This window comes from Strix aluco, chromosome 20 (assembly GCF_031877795.1).
Source record: "Strix aluco isolate bStrAlu1 chromosome 20, bStrAlu1.hap1, whole genome shotgun sequence".
Lineage (NCBI taxonomy): Eukaryota > Metazoa > Chordata > Aves > Strigiformes > Strigidae > Strix > Strix aluco.
Genome location: NC_133950.1, coordinates 9,740,175 through 9,762,087, shown reverse-complemented (window position 1 = coordinate 9,762,087; position 21,913 = coordinate 9,740,175). Strand labels below are relative to the sequence as shown.

The 21,913-nt window shown below is 47.3% G+C and overlaps 2 protein-coding genes across 17 annotated transcripts in view; one reads left to right on the top strand and one right to left on the bottom strand.

The window, feature by feature from the left end:
* The first annotated feature begins 1,639 nt into the window (after nt 1-1,639).
* Nucleotides 1,640-9,495, top strand: DYNC2I2 (dynein 2 intermediate chain 2). Of its 3 annotated transcripts, XM_074846062.1 has the most exons (11): nt 1,678-1,817; nt 2,338-2,412; nt 2,533-2,787; nt 3,526-3,635; nt 4,827-4,959; nt 5,382-5,539; nt 5,971-6,080; nt 6,701-6,868; nt 7,299-7,531; nt 8,333-8,490; nt 9,069-9,495. In XM_074846062.1, exons 3-11 carry the CDS (start codon nt 2,780-2,782, stop codon nt 9,305-9,307), a joined length of 1,317 nt encoding a protein of 438 aa, XP_074702163.1. In that variant the 5' UTR covers nt 1,678-1,817; nt 2,338-2,412; nt 2,533-2,779; the 3' UTR covers nt 9,308-9,495. The 3 variants fall into 3 exon arrangements, with proteins under 3 accessions (XP_074702164.1, XP_074702163.1, XP_074702162.1); XM_074846061.1 differs by lacking the exon at nt 1,678-1,817 and having other exon boundaries at nt 1,824-2,412; XM_074846063.1 differs by lacking the exons at nt 2,338-2,412; nt 4,827-4,959 and having other exon boundaries at nt 1,640-1,817.
* Nucleotides 9,479-21,913, bottom strand: part of SPTAN1 (spectrin alpha, non-erythrocytic 1) — a 52,102-nt gene continuing 39,667 nt past the window's right edge. For 6 of the 14 annotated variants that reach the window (XM_074846051.1, XM_074846047.1, XM_074846048.1 and 3 more), the window contains 18 exons: nt 21,539-21,747; nt 20,589-20,709; nt 20,310-20,431; nt 19,627-19,759; nt 19,088-19,186; nt 18,731-18,890; nt 18,429-18,505; nt 18,057-18,266; nt 17,510-17,806; nt 16,914-17,026; nt 15,669-15,686; nt 13,782-13,844; nt 12,732-12,786; nt 12,041-12,237; nt 11,592-11,645; nt 10,999-11,145; nt 10,531-10,678; nt 9,479-9,806 (listed from right to left, as the gene is read on the bottom strand). In XM_074846051.1, the coding sequence (XP_074702152.1) occupies nt 9,681-9,806; nt 10,531-10,678; nt 10,999-11,145; nt 11,592-11,645; nt 12,041-12,237; nt 12,732-12,786; nt 13,782-13,844; nt 15,669-15,686; nt 16,914-17,026; nt 17,510-17,806; nt 18,057-18,266; nt 18,429-18,505; nt 18,731-18,890; nt 19,088-19,186; nt 19,627-19,759; nt 20,310-20,431; nt 20,589-20,709; nt 21,539-21,747 (2,349 nt within the window). In that variant the 3' untranslated portion in view covers nt 9,479-9,680. The remainder of the gene's footprint in view (nt 9,807-10,530; nt 10,679-10,998; nt 11,146-11,591; nt 11,646-12,040; nt 12,238-12,731; nt 12,787-13,781; nt 13,845-15,668; nt 15,687-16,913; nt 17,027-17,509; nt 17,807-18,056; nt 18,267-18,428; nt 18,506-18,730; nt 18,891-19,087; nt 19,187-19,626; nt 19,760-20,309; nt 20,432-20,588; nt 20,710-21,538; nt 21,748-21,913) is intronic. The other 8 variants (XM_074846056.1, XM_074846052.1, XM_074846057.1 and 5 more) reach the window with 2 other exon arrangements.

Below are 21,913 nucleotides of genomic sequence, written 5' to 3'. Positions count from 1 at the left end.
GCTATGAAAGGGGTCAGAGTCGCATCCCATCTCCTGCTGCCACTGTTGGAGCTTCCACACGTACCAGCCACCTCCCACTGCAGGAGATGCCGAACTTGAACGCTGGAAATTCAGATTAACGCCAGTGCTAATCAGAGAGTACAGGGCTAAAAGGACCATCAGGCCCACCCAGGAATGCATTTATGTTCTTAGCTGTACTGTGGAGTATCATGAAGGGCCACACAAACCAGGGGAAGAATCACAGCAGATACACAGTACAGGATTTCAGTTCCATCAGGACTTTTTTCCTGACTTTTGAAGGAGGTGCCACTTAACCTCTTTCTCCTTCAATTTCACTATCTGTAAAATGGCTGTAATAGTTTTTATCATGAGTTTTATTTCACTATTATTTGTGAAGTACTTTAAATTCCTCTGAAGAACTGTTGCACTCAGCTCTGACATAAATGGATTCACATGTGCTAAAGCAGCGCTACGTCCGTTCTCACGAGCGCCTACTCTGTATCCTGCAATCCTGATTTTTACATACAGGCCAAACTCCTTCCCAGCAACAGCAGGAATAACTCCGCTGAAGTTAGTGCATCTGTGCCTGCTTATGCCAGAGCTAAATTTAGCCTGTGCGTTCATCATTAAGTTGTTCCAATGGAGTTACAATTAGAAAAAACCCTATAAGCACTGTCATACCTGTTAGGAATAATTACTTAAGGAAGCTGTGACACCAGTAAATGTTTCTGCAGATGACAGTTATCCAGCTGTACCCGCACTGACGGGCAGATGTTGCACCAGGTTAACTACAGCTCTCCGGTGCTCCCGCGAGGAAAGCAGCCCAGCTCCGCCAACCCAGCTGGCGTGCAGCGAGCTCCGAGTGAGGTTAAACTGTAATTTACCCACAGTACAAATTACCATAATTCCCTCATCAAAACCAGCGAACATAAAAAGCAAAGAAATCAAAATGTACCCTGGGCTTTACACACACGTTTGAAGTTGCCTCCCGTACCCTTTTCCTCAGCAAGCTATACGCTCACCAGAGCAGTGTACTTGACACCCCGCTTCTGGCATTACTAATAATTCCTCCTCCGGAGCAGAGCCCCAGGCCTGTGTCCGCGCATCACGGCCTCAGGCAGCGGCGCTCCGCCACGGGCGCCCGCGGCTCGGGCGCAGCCTCGGGGGATTCGTACCGCTGAGCGCTGCGGGATTTTTGCGCCGCCAGTCGCCGAATACCCGATTTCTCCTCAAAAATCGTTTCCCTCGCACTGCGGCCCGGTCCTCCGCCCCGCGGCTCCCGCCGCAGCCTGCCCCCGCGCTCGGCTTTGTCGCCCCCACCCCTCCGCCAGCCCGGCGCCATCTTAACTCCTGGCAGCCTCTGCGCCTTCTCGCCCGTGCGGCCACTTGTGCCCCCGGCGGCGCGGCGGGACCAGCCGGGGCGCAGCGCGGGTACGGCTGGGGCGGCCGAAGGGGGAGGAGAAGCCCCCGCCCCACCTACGGCATTAACAAAGGTACCGGCCGAGGCACCCGCCGGCGCCGGGCCCAGCCCGTACCCCTCTGCCACATGGAGCCGCCACCCGCCCAGCGCCTGCCCTTCCCCAACATGGCACCCGCCCGGGTCAGTTTACCGCCCGCAGACCGGCGTCCCCGTCGCTCGGGGTGACGTCATCTTTCAGCGCCTCGCCCGTTTCCATGGGAACCCGCCGAGCGGGCAGGGGGAGCTCGCCGGGCCGCGACCCCCCGCCCCTCTCGCCGCCATGTTCGCGGATGGGACGGCGCCCGGCGCCGACGTGGAGTCGCTGTGGAGGAGTGCCCGGAGCGCGCGCTGCGAGGCGGTGAGAGACCCCGGGCGGCCCTCGGGGCCTTGGCCTTGGCCTCGGCCTCGCTCCACGCTCTTATACCCCCGGGAGGCGCCGGGCCGGGCCGGGCCGGAGTGGCTCTGCACCTGCACCTCCCCTCCGCCCCCGGGCCTGCTGAAGGGGCGGCCGTGCTCCGACTTGTCCCCTCCGTGCCCGTCGGTGAACCCCCCGCGTGTCCCGCTGCTCTAGCTCGGCCCGGGACGGAGACCTTCCCCGCAGAGAGTTTGCAGAGCCGGTGTCTGCCTCCTGGCTCTGCCCCTTTGCGGCATTTTACGAATTTAGGCCCTTGATACAAATTTGCAAAGAAACGCACGTGCAGCTGCCACAAAGCCAGTAGTTTGAGAGCTGATAATGCTGCACTTGTCATCGTGTTTGGTGTTTGCTATTCCCTCTGGAGGCTCGCTGCCTTTTTGCTTTCTCTCATCCTCCCCATTCCATGCTGTAGAGCACACAGCCTGAATTTGACCGGCATTCATGTATCTCTGCCTCATACCAGATCCCGTGAGGGTCACAAATACGTGGCGACACCCGGACAGTTACAGAGGCACCTGCTTTTAACCGTGAACCAGAGGTGTGCAAATGTGCTTGAATGTCTCTCTGAAATGCTGAAAAGGGGAAGATGCTTTGTATGTTTTGTGCAGCACTCTTTTTTTTCTGTTTGGATTATAGACTGTCTGTCTTCTTTTACTAGAAAAGTTGCCAGACTGTGAGAATTTCAACAGTAGAAAGTGCAGCACAGTCTCATACTAGCCGAGATGCTGGCGTGCAGACGGATCAAAGTAAAGATGCTGTCCAAGACTTCCAGCAAGAAGTCCAAATAGATTACACTAGCCTTCTATCATTCCTTCAGAGAGTGGAGGATGCTGTTATCAAAGAGCTAAATAAAAACTGGAAAAGCCGTGCCTTTGATGGCTTTGAAGTGAACTGGACAGATCAGAATGAAACAGTAAGTTGACAGAATTCAGACCTTTGTTATTCCCCAAGCAGAGCGGGTTGCAGTCACTCTAACTCGTTAGTTCTGTTTCTTACTGCTGTGATTGTTCTTGCCAGATTCTAATAATTAGAAATTTCTAGTTGTTTTTTCTCCAGCTTTCTCCCTTGCTCGTGGCCTGGCCTCACTTGCTCAAACTGTTCCTCCTGCTAGTGACTGTGTTACAGCAGCTTTGTGAGAAGGAAGCCTGCAGTTGGTGTAGGCTTATCTTTCTCTTCCAGTAGCCCCTTTAGAGCATGCCAGAGTAGCAGGTCGCTCAGAGCAGTTGCAGGCAGTGATTTGGCAGCTCTTCCTACTTAGATTGTATTTGTTTAGTGTACAGTGCTCAAGAGTGGAAGCAATTTGTATCAGTCAGTGCATGTTGGTACCTGTTTTCAAACCATTGCTTGTGAAACTTAGTGCTGGAGTCATACCTGGGGGGCTGTTGTAAATCCTCATGGCACAGCCTTCCAGAGTTGTCGTGCAGCCTGTGAGAGGTAAATATGTGGCGACAGTTGGTTTGGTAGGGTCATGTCTTGTGGGTTGTTTTTTCCCAATAGGAATTAAACAACTTTTTCATGTATATCTGTGTGCTGCTCGGACAGAGGGGAAGCCAACGCTGTAACCATACAATCATATGCAGGGGCCTGCACAGATCTCATTTCTCTGTGTTTGGAGGTTATTGCTTGAGTGCTTGAATCTGATCTCTTCCAGGTGTTGTGTTTGCATACGCTGTCATACCCAGAGGCTCAGGATCAAAACTTACAGGTTACCAGTGTCTCTTGGAATGCAACCGGATCTGTGGTTGCCTGTTCCTATGGCCGGTGAGTATCTGAATGGAGTGAGAGCGCAGCTGAGCCTGGTGTGACGTCTCAGGCTGACCTGAGTTTCACATACATTCACTTTGTCTGCAGTAATAAACTAGATATATATATATCCACCTTATGCAAGTTAAATAATTTATATTTAAAGAAACAAAATCTCCAGGCAGTCTTAAGTGATGGCTTTTATTTCTTCTACCTCCCCGCTGCCCCAGAAATGGATACATGTACTCTTATTGCTTTGTTTCTAGATAGATTCTGTTTGGAAAGAAAACGTAAAGAGCAGATGCACTTGCAAATATATGTAGGTGAGGTTTGGAAGTAGGTGCTTATCTTCACTGAAGATCGTGTTGTTTTAATGTGGTCTCTTAGCACCCCGGATGAACCTGGCACCCGTTCACGCGTGCGCCTGACGCCACGGACATGTGCTAACAAACATGTAGGGATTTCTGAAATGAGGGTTGGACAAAACAGTCATCTAATCCAGTGCATGTCTATAGCAGCCTCTCCTTTCTGTGCCCTACCGCTGCCCTTATTCCTTCTCCATTCTGCTACCATTTCCTTAGATTAAAAGCCCCAGCAAAAAGGATATTCATGGGTGAATGTGTAGGGAAGAGCAAAACAGGGCAAACGTGTATGTTACTTGCTCCTGCTCTTCCAGTCCACAGCTGCTTTCGGATTAGAATGTGGTTTCTGTGTCTGTGGTTACCCTCAGCAGAATTCCCTTCCATGAACTTACACAGTCTCTGTGAATCTGTGTAAACTTTTAGCAGCTACTGCATCCTTTAATAAGGAGTTTCAACTACCCCTTGTATGGAAAATTGCTCCTTTTATTTGATCATATCTCTTCCAATAAAAGGATTAAGAGCATCAAATAGAGGCAGTAGAAGTCAGGCTCAGAATCATTGCTTCCTGTCCTGACCACCGACTGTTCTGTAGATCTCTGTCCTCCATATCATCTCCTTGTAGCAAGACAGGACATCACATTGGTCAGGTGGTGCTAGTGACAGAATACACATAACATTTGGTGAGCATGTGATGAGTGAAACAGGTAGAAATAATGAAATAGAGTGGCAGGTGTCTGTTGGCATCCCAGAGAAATAATTCATGATCCACTTGTGACAAACAAGTATAATGGGCATGGGGACTGGATTGAAATCTCTTGAGCTGGGGTGCGTGGCATGATTTGTGCAGGGTCATCAGCACCATTTGGTGGTTGTGAAGAATGTTCTCTGTTCCTGGGGAGGCACCTGGACTTCAAATCATGCTGCTTCTCTCAGGCAAAGCAAGACTCGGCAAGTCTTTTCAGCCCCTATCAGTCCTCCAGGTAATATATTTCCTCGCTGGGTATTCTCAGACCCTGGCTCTTTGAGTGCTTGTTTAGAGGAAATGTGGTTTGCAAATCAGCAGCAATTTGGTCTCTTTAGATTTTTCATTCCCAGATACTTGTAGCAACTTTCTGTATGCGCCCTTTAGATTGTTCCCATTATTTGAATGGTTAATAGGTCTTGGAATAGTGAATCATATCTGAAATTTCCTTGCTGGCACTTTGTTCTGTAAGTACACCGACACGTACTGTATATATACCAGCCTGCAGAGAGGTTTCATCACCTCATGATCCCTTCGCCTCAGTTTTCCTTCAAGCCACAAAGCAGCACATTGAAGTGACCAGTGGGGCATGTCCGAGCTCTGCTAGACTGGGATTCTCTGTGGAACAGACAAGGCAAGACGTAGTTTTCTCTTCTTCAGGTTGGAGGGTGGGGACTGGAGCACAGAGAAATCCTACGTTTGTACCTGGAATCTGGACAGAAGAGGGTTGAATCCGCAGCGCCCTGACCTAGTGGTGGACGTTCCCAGTTCTGTCATGGGCCTGGCTTTCCACCCCTCCCAGCCATCACTGATAGCTGGTAGGTTGCTCTTACCTTAGATCCCATCTGACCTGTACCCTGATTTCCTTCAGCTTGAATCATTGTTTTCCTCTCTCTCAGCTCAGCCTAAGGTTTCTTGCAGAACAATGGTGTTGCAGCTCCTCAGACTGAGGAACTAATGCTCACCAGCGTTGCTGTAAGTGCAGTGTTGCTTCTGAACTGGGACTTGCTGCTTTTTCAGGGACATCTGCCTTCATATCACCTCCTCAGAGAGATGAGGGAGGGAAGCTCAGCCCAGGTGTAGGTGGGAAGAGTGTCCCTATTTCGGTAGAGCTGCATTTTCTTATACCAGAGCTGACTGTGCCCTGCATAGAGCTGCCAGCCCTTTGAAGCTGGCGGGCCTGTTTCCACCAAAGTTTCATTTTTGGATTTTCTCCAAGGTATTAGACGGTTTATCTTTGTCCTTTCAGGCGGCCTTTTCAGTGGGGAGCTGGTGGTGTGGGATACCAGCAGGACAGAAGACCCTGTGATCTGGAGGACGGGGCTGACGGGTGACACTCACACTGATCCAGTCTATCAGGTAACAGCAGACAGGGCTGGCGGGGAGAGAGTTGCCATTGCTCTATTTCAGCCCTTCAGTTCCTGTCCAGACAGGCTGCTGCGTTTCAGCAGTTACATTCTCTTTTGGTTAGCTATTTTGCCCCAAATCTGGCTACTGAACTCAACGCTCACCCTGTAAAAAACTTCTCACTGTTCAGAATAAATGAAGAGGAAGCCCATTCCCATGCTGTAACTGTTTATTGATGCAGCTCACAATGCTCTTAGTGACTTAAAAATGTAAGTAGCAAATCCTTAGCTGGAAGCCTAACGCTACCTGCTGTAAGCGTGTCCTACAGTCTGGCTTCCTAATGCTTCTTGTCCTTGTGGGGTCCAGTGACTCTGGGAAACCTGTGTATTTTCTCATCTGAAAGTCAGGAAAATGCTGTTTATAGCTATAAATGCGGCCTCTCAAAAGCGACGGCAGGTGAACCACAGAAACTGCTCTGCAGCGTTCAGCCCCGAGCACCCAAGCGCATTTCTCCGCTGGCGTTTGCGTGCCAGCTCCCCGCAGAAGCTGGTTTGGGACCAGGAGCCCTGGCTGGCGCCTGGGCGGGTCAGGGCAGCCGTGACAGTTGCCCTCGTCGCCCTCGTTTGGAACAGGTTACCTGGTTACCTGATGCCAAGCACAGAAACCGCTCCCGGCTGCTGAGCGTGTCGACCGACGGGAAGATCCTGGTGTGGAGGGAGGAGCAGGATGGGCGGCTGGCCTTGGCCGAAGGATTCGCCATGGTGGCTCAGCAGATCCCTCGCAGCACTCGGCTGAAGAAGGTGAGTTCAGCAGCTCCAGGAGGGCTGATTTGACAAAAACACTCTTAATGCTGGAGCCCACATGGCAGAGCTTGCTTTCCACGTGGGAAGGACCAGGAAAAGCCCCTTTAACATTGACCCCCATCTCCCTTCCCATACTGAAATCACTCCTTGGAAGACTGGCAACAGCCGAGGTTTGCCACGCTCTGAAGAGAAGCCACGGGGATGGAGAAGAGAACTTGTTTGTAACAACATTAATTCACACGAATCCCCTTGTAGGAGGGTGCTGCAGAGGTTAACGGCTGAGCAGTGCTACACACAGCGTAGCTGCTGCGAGTTGTGCCGTGAACAGCATGTTGGGGCCCTGGGGGGCTGGTTCATGTGGCTCTAACCACGCCTGTGTTTCCCTGGAGCCCCCAGCTCCCACCAGCCTTGTCTCTTTTTCTCCCAGTTCCCCTGGGGAGAGGCAGCCGTGGGTGTGACCTCGCTCTCTTTTTCACACTTCGATCCCCGCGTGTTCGTTGTGGGTGTGGAAGGCGGCTACTCCATGAAGTGCTCCACTGCAGCAGCGACGCCGGCTCTCCATGGCGTAGGCGGTTCTGTCCCGCTCCGGGCTCCCGCGGAGCTCGCCTTCTCCCCGCACAGTGGGCCCGTCTACTCTGTGAGCTGCTCGCCCTTCCACAGGCGAGTGCTGGGAATTGGCTCCAGTGCTGCATGTTGGACACAGTTATTACCTGGCTCTGAACGTGCATTTTTCAAATAGCCCCCGAGTGGGAGCATGTACAAGTTCCAAAAAAGGGTCACCTGGCATCCGGAACTTGATCAAGTCCCCTCCCGCTGTAGCAGAAACAATGGCCACTGGCTCTGGTGACGCTGCCCACGCGAAGATGCTGCGCGTGGGCACAACATGAAATAGTGTCTGCACCCAGGCCAGGGTAGAGCATTAACACCTTCCTTCGATCATCCTTGACGTTAATATTAAAGATTAAATTAAAGACAAGGGGAGGAGCTGAAAAAGTAATTTACTTATCAGTGCTTAAGGGATCTGCTCATCAGAAATCTTACTGGCAGCTGTCTGCATTTAAATCAGCAGCTCACAGCTCTGCCGGGGCAGCAGCCCCAAGCCATGTTTCTGTGAAACATGCTGACAGCCCAGGTTTGCGTTTAATTTGCATGAGACAAACCCAGCCCTAACAATGCCCAGCTCCAGGTCAGCAGTTCTCAGGCATCCCTGGCCCACAACCCACCAGCAACCCTGGGTGGACAACACAAGCCCTCATTAACCTTAATTGAGGGCAGTGACAAAGCTCTGTCTCTACCGACCACATCCCGGGGCACAGCCTGGAAACTGCTGCTTTAGGAAACACACTCAGACCTTTGCCAAGCAGCAGTATCGCCATCGGTCACATTCCTTTGGTGAATTTTGTTCTCTATCTTTAGCAATAAAGCCAGATCATGTTGTTTCTTGCTTCCTCCCTCCCCCAGGAACCTCTTTCTGAGCTGTGGGACTGACGGACAAGTTCACTTGCACTCCATGTTGCAGACACAACCCATCGTTTCTCTTCAGTTATCGAAGAAATACCTCTTCTGCGTACGCTGGTCTCCAGTTCGACCACTGGTCTTCGCAGCTGCGTCAGGGGAAGGCAAGTAACTGCAGGTGCCTGTTCTTAGACAGAAAGTTAAGATTGTGCTGGGTATTAATTAGTACAAGTCAATTGTACTGATTAGCGCTTCCCACAAGCAGAGAGCACTGACCATTGTTTGTACTCTGTAATTAGTGTAACGGAGTAATTTCTAACTCTAGCAGGATGATTTCAGTCACAGTTATTTTTCACTTTCTCCGATACCTTCTGTTGCCACAGCCCTTCACAGGGCTCTAACATGGCAGCGTTACCGTGGCTAAAACTTCTTCCCAGCTTCCTTGGTTTTGACATTTATGTTTAGAGCTAATGGTTTAAAACAAGAAATTTTTCCTTACAGGATTGCCCAAATTTTTGAGTTAAGGAATGGAGATTTCACAGAATTTGGCAAGCTGGTTCTCAGGCCTCTGACAGCAGAATACCCTGTCTTGCAGTGATGTCAGCTGCCACAGCCTAGACCCCATCAGAGGGTGGGGAAACAGGCAAAAAAGAACTTCTAAATTCCAGACAAGTAGATACTCCTCTGCTGTTAAATTCAAAGTTGCTGCTTTAAAGCTGCAATAAATGTTTCTGGTTTACAGGAGACGTGCACCTGTTTGATTTTGAGAAGAGCTCACACAAGCCTGCTCTCTCCCTGAAGCAGGCCGCGGGTGAACGCCCCGTGTACTGTCTAGAATTTAATGTCAAGCAGAGCCGGCTCCTGGCAGCAGGGGATGCTACCGGTGCGGTCAGAGTCTGGCAGCTGAGTTCTGACTTCACCGAGCAGGGACCCAGGGAAATGAGTCGCCTGGAGCAGCTGGCAAGTGAGGTCATGGACTGAGGCAGCGACACAACCGCCTGCCGACACGAAGCTCGTTACTGCTCCAGCTCCAGGAAAAGTTGCTCACTCACCTCTTCCACAGCGGTGGCCTGAAAAACACCCCGACTCTGACAGCTGGAGTTTCATCCACGTGACAGTTAAATTTGCATTTAACCATTAAACACAAGATGATGTGGTTCGACCAGTAACTTTTATTGAAGCACACTGCAATATGTTTGTTTTCCCTAAGATTTTTAAGCTAAGCAGTTTAAGGTTACATCATAAAGTAACATTGATTATTGTAGAGCACAAAGAGAGAGAGAGAGACACATGCAAAGCTATAGTCAGCAAACGTGAGCATGTTCTTTGCATCTTTTGGTACTAGTGTTTCAGATCAATTCACAAAGAGTGAACGTGTAAATTCTATGTAGTCGTAGGCAGAAGGAAGTTCTCTGCCCTTGCCGTCCATGTAGGGCTTCATGTGAGAAATGCAGTAATCGGCCTGTTCCCGGGTCAGGTTCTGAAAGACAAAGACGGGGCGGAGGTGGAGATGTGGAGACGGGAGCGTTTACAAGGGGCCCTCCCCTTCCCAGAGGCACCCACAGCTCGGGGCAGAAGCCAGAGCAGCAGAACTACGCCCGGCCTGGAAACGCTCGGGCCGTTTGCACGGCGTGGTTAAGGGTTGGAAGGTCTGACCCGAGTCTTCCCACCAAAGAGAAGACAGAGCAGGTAACCGATACGAGGAAGCAGCGCAGCCTCTTTGTTTCTCTGCCAACTGGTGGGATTCAGACTGGAAAAACTTGCTGTCTGGGCAGGGCCGGGAGAGGGAGGAGATGTTCCTGCTGTCTAAGCTTAGGCTTAAGTTTCTCCTTTGAATCGCTGTCTGGAGAAACATCTCCCTCTAGTCTCCCAAGCGATGGAAGGAAAGCAGCAGCATCTGAGGACAGACACAGGGAGCACGCTCCCTTCCCAGGCCCTGGACTAGCTCTTGTTCTACTCAGCCCAAGTAGTTCTTTGGCAGTTAAAGCTTTTCCTCTTCCTCCCCACAGGCAGGAAGGCAGCTGGGTAGGCAGGGCTGCTACCATCCTTTCTGCGTTTGCTGCAGAGGAGACCCTGGCAGGTTCAGAACTGACTCTACAGTGACATGAACCTCCAAGCAATTAGCGCTGGTTGTTGTTAATGATCTATGAACACAAAGCCTCCGCCTGTTCCTCCCAGGTGGGCCACGACCAGCACTCACTCACCTGGTAGAGCTCCTCCTTGGTCACGTAGGGCTTGCCCTCCGAGCTGAGGGCGCGGAAAGCGCTCTCGATCTCCTCGCTGGATTTCACGTTCTCCGTTTCCCTGCTGATCATGAACGCCATGTACTCCTGCAGCGAGACGTGCCCATCCCTGCCAGGAAACACAGCGTGTCAACAGCCATTAACAGCCAGAGCACGGCGCTTCCACACCCTCCGAGAGGGGCTGCGGCTTTTCTGGGAGGAGTGAAGGACTTAACGCAGGAGATTGTCAGCACCAGAGCAGTTCCTGAAGTGAATTTCTTCTTCACAAGTGTCAGTCCTACCTTCACAGAGACTTGCACAGAAAGTGTTGTGAAAAGCCTCTCCCCAGCAGAAGCACGGCTCAGCCTGTGAGAGACCTTGCAGCCACCTCCCCAAGGGATACGGATACAATATTTTGCACTAGAAAAATAAGAGGTGCAGCTCATGTACCTGTTGGGATCGACAGTGTCAAGAATAGACTCAAACTCCGGGTCCGGTTCTCCTTCCTCAACCATTGGCAGGTCATAGCCGAGAGAGCGCAAGCAAGACTTAAACTCCTGGTGATTAAGTCGTCCAGATTTGTCTTTGTCAAAGTGCCTAAAAACACAAAAGCCCTTTTTTAAGTGTCAGTTGTTGAGTATCAAAAGCTACACAGTGGGTTGAAAACTAGAACAGATTATAACAGCCCACTACTCTGGATAAATGAGCTTGACGGAATAAACAGTCCCCGTCTAACATACATAAAACATAAGGACAAATTTTTTTACTTTGCTTAAAAAGCATCAAAAAAATGGCTGTAATGCCAGCTGGAATTCCTGCAGCAAGCGTGCCCAAGAGAGCCTCTGGCGTGGCGCTGGCTGCCGGCAGCGGGGGGCTCTGGAGGCTCCTGCCATCTGGCAGAGCGCGGAGCAGCTCAGCGCAAAGTTGGGCAGACAACAAAGGAGCTACAACCAGATCGGTCAGGGGAATCCTGTCAACAGGAGCCATCCACGTGCCAGGAACAGCTCCCAAGCATTCCTCTGGCACGCGTTCCCGGGACTCACTTGAACATCATGCTGAACTCCTTCAGGGCCTCCTCCGTGACTCCAGTCGTGTTTCTGAAAAGGAAGCAGCAGAGCTCGTGAACAGCTCCCAAACCGCGGAACTCTGCTGGAGCCCCTCTGCCCCGAGCCAGCGTCCGCAGCGGAAGGTGAAGACAAACGAGCAAACACGTGACATCACCACAGCTCGACAGAATAAATCAATTCCTCTAAGATCTTGTCATTGCTAACGGCCAACGGGAATTACTTCCAAACTGGTAACAGCATCCCTCTGAGGAGGGCCGGGAGGTGGGGGGGATTCACGAGCTCGCTCCACCCGTCAGTTGGAGCACAGGAGAGGCTCGTCAGCACGGACCATGCAAGGTTTGTTTTCAGACACAGGCAGCTCTGTCTCCTGCCCTCTACCCCCCCCAGTTACACCGGCTTCACACTGCACGTGGGCCTGGCAGTACCGAGCCTGAATCTGCTGTTCCAGGTTGTGCTGCATTCTCATCCCCAGCTGGTCAAGCTGATCCCACTGCTGGGCCAGCCCCACGGTGCTGTGCTCTGTGTATTTGTTGTCCAAGATAAGTGCCTCTTCCATGGCCGCTCCAAGGTCCTCGATCTTCTTCAGCTGGCTCCTCATTGCTCGGATCTCCTGGTGCTTGCGCTGTTAGGAGGGAGTGGAGAAAAATGGAGGAGTGCAAAAAAACCCCTTAAAAAGTTACAACACAGGCTGGCAGGGGAGGAAGGGTTTTACTCTTCTTCTTTTTCATATATAATATATACATATACTGGGATTTGTAAAATAATATTCAAGCCAACGTTCCTCTTCATGCACACTACAGGGCTTGCAAAGCAGTTCTTGAGTCAAAAAACCCCTCTTGTTAGGAAACGTGCTGGCAATACTGTATCCTCTCTGCCCTACCCCGCTCATTTAGAAAAAAGAACAAAAAGGAAAACTACATCTGTGTTGTTTAACGGCTTGTGATGTAAGTAGACAACAGATACATAATTAGAGAATCCCCAAAGTCTCCTCAGTACTCAGAATGTGTAAAACCAATTCAGATTTTCCCATACAGTCACATGTGTTCCCACTCCCAGCCTGTGTTCCCGAGTCATCAGCTGGGAAAGGTGTTTCAGCAGCCGCTGAGCATTGCTTACCTTAGTAGCTTCCAACTGCGATTCCAGCGTTCCCGATTCCTCCACCATGCAGGACCTAAACACAGAATCACAGTCAGAAAGAGCACCAACCCCACAAAAATGACAGGTGGGGCTTGAAATTAACAGTCCTTCCTTGAAATTAAAAATCCTTACAGCAATATTATTCTCCTGTAGGTATTTAAACACTGTTTTTGTGTTTTGTTTATTCTGACTCATCCTATTGCAGACTGACACGTGCACATCTCGTTTGATTCTTGTTTCTTTATATAGTTAATTTCTAGCCCCATTTGAAAGGCAACATGATCAGCAGCCACACTTCATGCCAGATCCAAAGCACCCGCTTTACTGGACCTAATGAAATTAGAAACTTGGTGCAGTCCCACCCCCTCCCCGTGCCCAGCACACACACGCACACACCAACTACAGGTGATTCACTGGAGATGGGCTGTATTTGCCAGTAAGGTACAGGAGCTCTACAGAGGTGTGTTACGTGGGGATAAAATAAGGGGAAAAGTTGTCGAAAACTACTGGTTTGGTTTAAAAGTAATTTTAATAGGGCATAATCTCTGCAGAAAACTATAGGCCTCTCCTACAGAGCAGCAATGAACGACCTGCATCGACAGCAGGGCTGGGCTGTGCAGGTGGGCTGTCCTCTCCTTTGACTCAGGGGTGTTTAAGTCCCTAAAACTTAAGTCGCTGATATTTAAATCACTAAAACCAGGTTTTTGTCCCCACTGAAATCTATCCTCCTACAAGCTTTTGAGCTTCTTGAGAAGCTTTTGAATCACTCTGTAGCAATGAAAATGCACCAAACACCTGGGTGTTTCTCACCACAGGGTTAAGGCTCAGATTCAGTGCACGCCTGGAGAGATGAAGCGCACGCCCAGAACCCTGAGCAGGAAGCTGGGAACCAACCGTGGAAAGAGTCAACAGGGAAACAAACCTCCAAGCATCTCTAAGCCGTGAAAGTTAGTTGGAAGGAAAGCGAGCCTTGGAATTAAAAAGTGCATTTGAAAACCAAAGTGAGGTAAGAAAATAAGAGGAAAAAACCTTCCAGATAGATCATCCCCAACTTCATACTGATAGACACGAATGACACGACGATATGCTATGCTAGTCAAAGAAAAGAAACCAAGTAAATTCCAAAAAGGAAGAAAGAAAGAACAGAGGAAAGAGCACACCCAAACACAGCCACGGCAGTGGAGCCACACTCCAAGCCAGCACCACCTTGCAGCAAACTCAAGCAAGTACTTAAAGAAAAATATTCAAATTCTGGTTGCACATACACAAAAATCTGTTACTATTTTTGCGTAAGTCACAAAAAGTGAATCTCACTAAGAGACAAATTGAAGTCTTGCAGTTAACTCATCTACAGATTCTTTAAAGGCATTCTTCTTCCTAAACTCCAAATTCTTCCTCCCCACCCCAAAGAAAACCTCCTCCAGGCAGCGCCGGGCGCACACAAGCAGCTACAGCACACTGAAAAGCAAGGTGTACGCATGGCAACTTTTATCTCGAAACTTCTCAGAAGCTCTGCCTGCCCTCTTGCCAAGGAAGGCTAAGCACAGCCAATGCCTCTCTCAGCTAAATCTGCGTGTTTAATCTATTCATGCAGAATTAAGGTCAAATTCTGCCTGGCATATCAGCAGCCTTCTGGTAATTTGTTCAACAAAAGAGCTTGGCATGGTGATCTTGAACCCTGACCCTACATCTTTTAGTAAATGGCTTCTTTCTGTTTGCTCGTTCTTGGATACCAGAACTAATCTACAACACTACTCTACAAAGGAGCAGAGAATTCAGCATCCGTTCCAGGAAAATCTGCTCGGTTCCATTAAACTATACAACAAAAATGGGGCAAATGATTTTTATCTGGCAGAAACAGCAGAACACAAGACACTGTGATCATTACAGAGCAAATAAGAAGCACAGTTATCTGCGAAGATTCCACCCTTTTATTATGAAAAGCCTTCTCTCTTCATGAGAGGCCCCTGCCACCGCTCCAGCACTTTACACGGGGCGGACACAGGCCTCTGCGCCAGGCCCATACGCTATTTGTTAGCCTTTTACATTATGTCTTATTACAAAGCTTCCATTGTGCTGCAGACTTTTAATACTGAGGAAATTTAAATGGACAGACACACTCTGAGAGGGTTTGGCAGTCTGAAGATGTTTAAAGATCTTGTTATTTCCTTTCCACTTCTGGACAAATGACCAGCATGCGTCCTCATCAGAACTATTCCCAGGGACACAAAGTGGACTTAAAACTGCAGGCATCAAACGGCCTGCCAACCCAGGCAAGTTCACAGGTTCACATTGGAAGGTTTTGTTTCCTTCTATCAAGGACATAATCCTTGTGGGGCCTGGTTACGCAGCAGATTAAAAAATGGGCAGTTCATATTTACATGCTACGGAGTTTTAAGATACATAATTTCAGTAAAGCCTCTTCATAGGAATCTTGCCTCCTCCTTACCAAAAACAGTCAATACTTTGGAGCTTTAATTGTTCTGAGAACAGTTATAAAGGGAAAAGTTTATTTCACTAAGCAAGTCTCTGAATGCTGGAAAACTAAAAAATGTCAGCTGTTTTCCAAAGGCAAACCCTTCTGTGTTCTCCCATATCTCATCACGTTAAGAGCCTTTTCCTGTGCAAGCCCTCAGAGAAAAAGCAAGAACAGAAGTTTGGACTTCCATGGTATGCCAGTGGCTACCCATTAATAATTTCTTCTGCTTTTGACTGGGAAATGGTTATGTTTCTACTGGTTTATACTTTACTCCAAAATCTTGTCTCCTGTGTCTGTGCACCTCAGCCAGAGATTGCTCTTTTCAAATAAAAGGGGTTTCAGTGCAGCTTTCATGAGCATTGTAATGACAGAAGAAAACACACAGACAGAGCAGAACACATCACCAAATTTTTAAAGATATAAAATTCAATACTAACCCATCTAGCAGGTAAGTCCTGTAGAATGTGAAGATCCAAACATCAGGCAGCAGGACAGAGACAAGACAGTAAGAGAGGGACAGAGAATTGGGTGGGAAGCAAACATCAAAAAGTTAAAAATCGTATTTGTATTTCATTGTTTCATGAAGACACATACAGAACTACTTGTAAACACACAGAGACAGAGAATCACAGGATTACATGAAAACAGAACTCACCTCCTCTGACCCACAACACGAGTGCGTCAGAACTGGCTAACAGCACTGTGAGCACGGTTACCTCTGTTTTCTAGAAACATGCTGTTCAGTTCACAGTAATTTTTGAGATTTTTTATTTTTAATGCAGTTGTTAAATCTTTGCTCCCTCTCCCTAGGCAAGGATATTATTAAACAGCACCCTGGGTAAGTGATTACAAAGTAGTCTTGAGCTTTTTTTCCACAGTTTCTTTCTCTACTGAAATTCTAGTGACATTTCTGATACACTATGCAACACAAAAGGAGCATTAACAGAAACGCCACTGGCACTTCACACAGTCTGCTTGGAGCTATTTGTTCCCCACCCCCCAGCTGTGCTGCAGACTAAGTCAGGAATGACTGGACCAGAGTGAAGTCTTGGATAACTGGAATTACTGCAGGAAAATTAATTCAGAAACATAAACATTTTTGAAGTCTGGTGTTTTGGGGACTTCCTCTTCCCTGTGGCTAACAGGGCCTCCCTCAAATCCCAGCTCCAGCAAACGAACAAGTCCTGAACAGCCATTTTTCAGCAGGAGACATTTACAACTTAGACCAAAGAGATGTAGGATGGATCACAGAATCCCAGAATGGTTTGGGTTGGGAGGGACCTTAAAGATCATCCAGTCCCACCCCCCTGCCACAGGCAGGGACACCTTCCACTAGCCCAGGTTGCCCAAAGCCCCGTCCAACCTGGCCTTGAACCCTTCCAAGGAGGGGGCAGCCACAGCTTCTCTGGGCAACCTGTGCCAGTGTCCCACCATCCTCACAGGAAGGAATTTCTTCCTCAGATCTAATCTAAATCTACCCTCTGTCAGTTTAAAACCGTTACCCCTCATCCTGTCATTACACCCCCTGATAAAGAGTCCCTCCTACCTTTCCTGTAGCCCCTTTAAGTACTGGAAGGCCGCTCTAAGGTTTCCTCATTACAAATATTAGTTTTTTTGTATCCTGGATACAAATATTAGCTGAGGAATTCTCTAAGGGCAGCTCCTGGGAAGACAAACTATACCTGGTCTCCTGAATCCACTGATGGAAAGCATTAGCATGCTGAGCAAATTCCTGGCGCAATTTGTCATTTTCTTCCTGCCTTCGCTGTTCCTTCTGCAGCTCCAATTCACGTTCCTGAGAAATGAACAAAAATAATTTCAGAGATAGTGTGCTTGCCCTCATTCTGTAATAGAAAGCAAAAACTAAGAGCTGCATACCAGCACGGTTCTAAAGCTCCAAACAAGACTGAGTACTCAAAGCATGTCCTGGATATCTAGACAAAATCATCTCAGATGACAACAGAACATTCCTATTGAATCTTGAGCATTGGAATTGAACCAGCAGTTACTCTACTGCATAGCATGGACTTATTTTATAGTTAGGGAGGCACATGTGCTTTGTCTTTTGAAAGACTGCAAATGAAAGACCATGAAAACAACCGACAATAGCACAAGTTTACAGCTAATGGAAATTCTTCTTTGCTCAGAAATTCTGAGATACACTACAGATGGAAGTATGTAGTGACAAACTCTTGTACTGATTATCTTGGAAGACAGCTTCCAAGGAAGACTTGAAAGGTCACAAACGACGAAACGAGTCTTTCTCTCTCTGACTTGCCTTGATAATTTTCTGCAGATTCCTCCAGGTTTCTTCAAGAGCCTCCATAGTAAACCAAGTATACGGGTTGGAGGCTACGCGGAAGCTCTTGATCTGGCGATCAAGCTCGGCCAGCTGGTTGAAGTCAGCTTGGGCAGAACTAAGCGAGGAACGGAAAGCATCATGAGCTTCTCTCAGTGCTTTGATTTCTTCCAGTGAGTTACAGCGCACAGGATCTGTCAGGTCCTCTTCAGCATTCTCAAACCAACTGTTGAAGGCAGATGCCTTCTTTGCAAAAGTCAGGAACAGATCCTCAACCTTGAAAAGAGAACACAATCCAGTTGTTCAGTTTGCAGTAATGCAAATTTCTATGAGTTGATCTGGAATTAACATGCATCAGTGATAGTTTGCTTTTATTACTTATTTCTTGCAAGCATTGAAAAAATTCTTGTAAGTCTCCAGGATCTCCATGATCATTAGCTGCAAATGAAAAAGCTACAGAAGTTCCAAGTGTTTTCTTCAAACGAGAACAATTAGATTTTTGCAGCCCCATGGTTTGGCCACTCACCTTTCTGAAATGCTCCTGAGCCTCCAAGAGTTTCTTTTTCCTGGCGGCAGAATTAGCAAGTAGCTGATTCCAGCGTTTCATCAGGGAAGCATGTCGAGCCTCAATGGCCTTTGACTGGATGTGTTTGGCTGCTAGTAGCTGGTCTTTCAGAGCAGTGATGTTTGCAATTCCCTCCTGCTGGAAAGCTTGAAGTCCAGCATCAAAAGTTTCCTGAAGCATTAAAAGAAGAGCAAAATATTTTAGATTGTATTTTTATTTAAGCATTCCAAATTCCTGCATATAGTTCAAACATAAATACCAGATCCTTGTCTATTCCAGAAGAGTTCACCTGCCCTCTCCACACTTAGGGGTGGAAGCAGAATTAGCACTAACCTGTTTGGTGAGCAGCGTTTGCACAGAAGAGAGGTCACGTCCATAATCATCTGTCTTCAGACTGTTTTCCTTCTCACCTGGAAAATGAAACAAATTCAGTAAAAACCTCTATCTCAAATGTTCCCTCTACTTCAAATGAGGTTACCCCAAAAGCATAAATCAGGTATAGCACTGCTGATTACTTTGGGTTTAGGTCTGCTCATTGCAACAGCAAGAGAGAAGCAGCTGTGTGAGATCTTTTGAAAGGAAGGAGCATTTCAGTTTCTTTGTGACAGGGTACTGTGCCCCAGTACAGAACATACCTATCCATGACTCCACTACATCTGCTTTCCAGTTGAACTGGAGGAAGGCAGAATTCTCATCCAACTTGGCTTTCCTCTGAGCAGCTGCTTTCTCCAGATCTGACACCTTGCCTCTGAGGCCCTTCATCTTGGCAGTAATGTTCTCCTCATGGTGATTGTTCTACATGACAGGAGAAAAAAAAAAAGTAATGAACACCATATGATCTTAAGTTGGTGACAGAGCAAGGACTTCAACTGAAATATTTTGTTCTCAATGTACAAACACTGTCCAAGAAATAGCTTTGAAAGCAGTTAACACCAAAAGCTTATTCAGCTGCAAAGAGTAAGAGGTTTTTTTTTTTACCAGTTTAAGCTCACCTTTTTAATGAGATCCTCTCCGTTAGCACAAACATCATTCACTCTGTCTTTGTGGACAGTGAAATCAGTCTCAAATGCTTCATGCTTTTTCAGCAAGCCCTGCAAATACGAGAGACAATTTTTAAAAATAATGTCTCACCACTTATTAAAAATTTAAAAAAAATTATTGTTCTATATCAGCATAAACTTTTTCTGACAAAAACGACTAATCTTAGCTGGTTAGCACAACTTGCTGTTTTTCTGTGGACAAAAGGAGACTGACATTGACTTCCAGTAGAACTTCAGGCACCTGAATTAACCAGGACTGCCCGTCAGGGGTCAAGAAATGCAAAGCTACATCAAATTGCAAGTAATTTCTACAAGAAATAACAGACTTGGGATGCTTTTATGAAATTAATTCATGTTTTTTACAATGTAGGCCTTCAAAAGGAACCAACAATAACGTCTAAATTGGAAAGACAGTTCAAGAAAAGGTTCGTTAAGCTCTAACCAACAATAATGCAACAAGAACTACAAAGAGCTGACAACTTTCTTCATACCTGGATAGCAGCAAGGGTGTCCCCATAATCCTCGCTGGCTACCAATGTCATTTTCTCATTGATCCAGGCTTCTTCTTCCTCAACATTTGCTACAAACTGCTGGTATTCCAGAGACTCCTCTAGACGCTGACCCCTGTATGGGAAGAGAAAGGTAAACTTAGTCACAGTGCTGCTTTATGGCTTTTAGATGCAAGATGTAAAAACAAATTACAGCAGCAAAAAAACTAAGAATGTACAGAGACTGAACCCTAAACACACCATCATTTATACTTCGCTTCTCCAGCAGCAGGCTGCAATGTCTACAGCTCTAGAAATTCACTGGGCCACAAAGCCTGCAGCTACTGAAGGACTAAAATTAATCATTTTGTCCCAAAAGCTTCGATTCAGAAAAACATCCTGACAGTGGATTAAGGCCAGTTAATTTCAAGTCTATGGTTTCCAACTGGTGTCAGAAAACGCTTAACACAGCACACCTCAAAAAAAGACTCACATTTCTACTGAGGAACATTATCACTAAAACTCTTTTCAATAGTCTCTAAGAGTCTGTCGTCAGTGACATGCTATTACATCATATTACTAATGACCCACACCCTAAACCCCTGAAATTCAGTAAATCTGGTCATGACGAGTCCATATGACTGTTTTAATTAATACTGAATTTTACAAGAACATGTCTCACATACCTAGCAGCTGCCAACTGTTTTAACTCTTTCCAGTGATCCACAAACTGAGCCAGTCTCTGCTGTATCTCCTCCTTTCCGATTGTGTTATCATCTGAAAGCTTCTTACCAGTGTCTAGAACACCCTGCAAAGCAGAGAAACACACAGGTAATGGAACATCACTTGCTCTCTTCTTATGCATTCTATTTGGATGCCAGCAAACCTATTCCTGGCTTCCATATTTGCCACATGCAAGAAAGACACTGTTTACAGAGAAACCTGGCAAGGAGAGGGGCATTTACCTGGATAGCAGGTTCGTGGGCAGCTAATTCTGCTTCTAAGCGCTTGTGTTTTTTCCGAAGGTTCTGCACACCGGTTAGGTCTCTGCCGTAGTCCTCTGAGCTAACCAGCAGTTTCTTCTCTCTAAATTCAAGAGAGATGAGAGAAATTTGAAATTACTTCTACAGGTCAAAACTGACAAAAGGGAAAAAACCCACAACAAAGCACTGCCAATAAGGAAATGCCCCTCACAGCACAAAAATCTTGGATGTAAGAAACTGCAAACAGCAGCTAGCTCCTGGCAGCACATTCAGGAGTAACGTGGGGAAAAGAAAGAAGGCAACCGAGGCCCCATCATTTCTCTCTGAAGGAGAAGAGTTTCTCTGTACTGGTTTCCTTCTAAGAAGATAGATACCTTTTGTAAAGTTTACCCGCTGTTGTCCAATGCTATTTTTTTAGTTTACAAGCACGACAAAAGAAGTTCTCTAATTTGAATGATTTCAGTCAGGCTCACTTCTTTCCCTCCTCCCAAGATACTAACACCAATATGGAAAGAGCATTTGACTACTACAGCTGGGTAGAACACACACACACACACACAAAAAAAAAAAGTACTTCAGACTGAAAAAGTAAGGTTTGAACTTTCGCTAGGAAGTTTCCCAGAAAGAGTAAAGTCAAATTTCAATTATCTGGTCCAGGTCTAAACAGCGTTAGTTTTTCCAGGACAAAGTTTTCCTTCTTGGGGTTTGACCAAAGGAAACTGTAGATAAGAAGCCACACCCCAGCTAGCGCTGAAGCCGTTTTGAATATAGTTTTTCTTGACTAGGGAGCAAAGGTGGTTCCTTGTACTGATTTCCACATACTTGTGGAAAGGGCAAGTTATAAACCCATACTACAGACTATGAATGCTGTTAGCAAGCTGGCTGCAAGCACATGCACCCACGTCAGAGCCTAGAACTTCCAAAATACACACTTGATCCAGGACTCCTCATCATCCATATCACGGAAAAACTGATGCAAACGGTGGGACTCGTTCAGCTTTGCCCGGCGGGCAGCTGCCATACTCTTAATCCTCTGAAAGCGCCCATTAATGGTCTCACGTTTATCCTTTACTTGGGATGTGTCAAAAGCACTGCTGGTCATCAAACTATCAGCCTGACTGTTCAGGTCCTTCAGACGATCCTGGAAAACGTGGGTGAAAAAGCACGTGAATTGCTTGGATCTCATTTCTGTGTTTGTTATGTCAATATAAAAATCATAATCTGACTGCTGTGCAGAGTCACAGTTTTTATTAAGAAAACATGTTTCAGCAAGTGTATATCTGCAGCATGTATTGAAGTGGTATCCG

Excerpts from the sequence above, each read along its gene's own strand:
- DYNC2I2 (XM_074846063.1), top strand. The coding sequence starts at position 1,740 with ATGTTCGCGGATGGGACGGCGCCCGGCGCCGACGTGGAGTCGCTGTGG. Across the intron at positions 2,788-3,525 it reads GGACAGATCAGAATGAAACA|GTGTTGTGTTTGCATACGCT; the intron begins GTAAGTTGACAG and ends GATCTCTTCCAG. Across the intron at positions 7,532-8,332 it reads AGCTGCTCGCCCTTCCACAG|GAACCTCTTTCTGAGCTGTG; the intron begins GCGAGTGCTGGG and ends TCCCTCCCCCAG.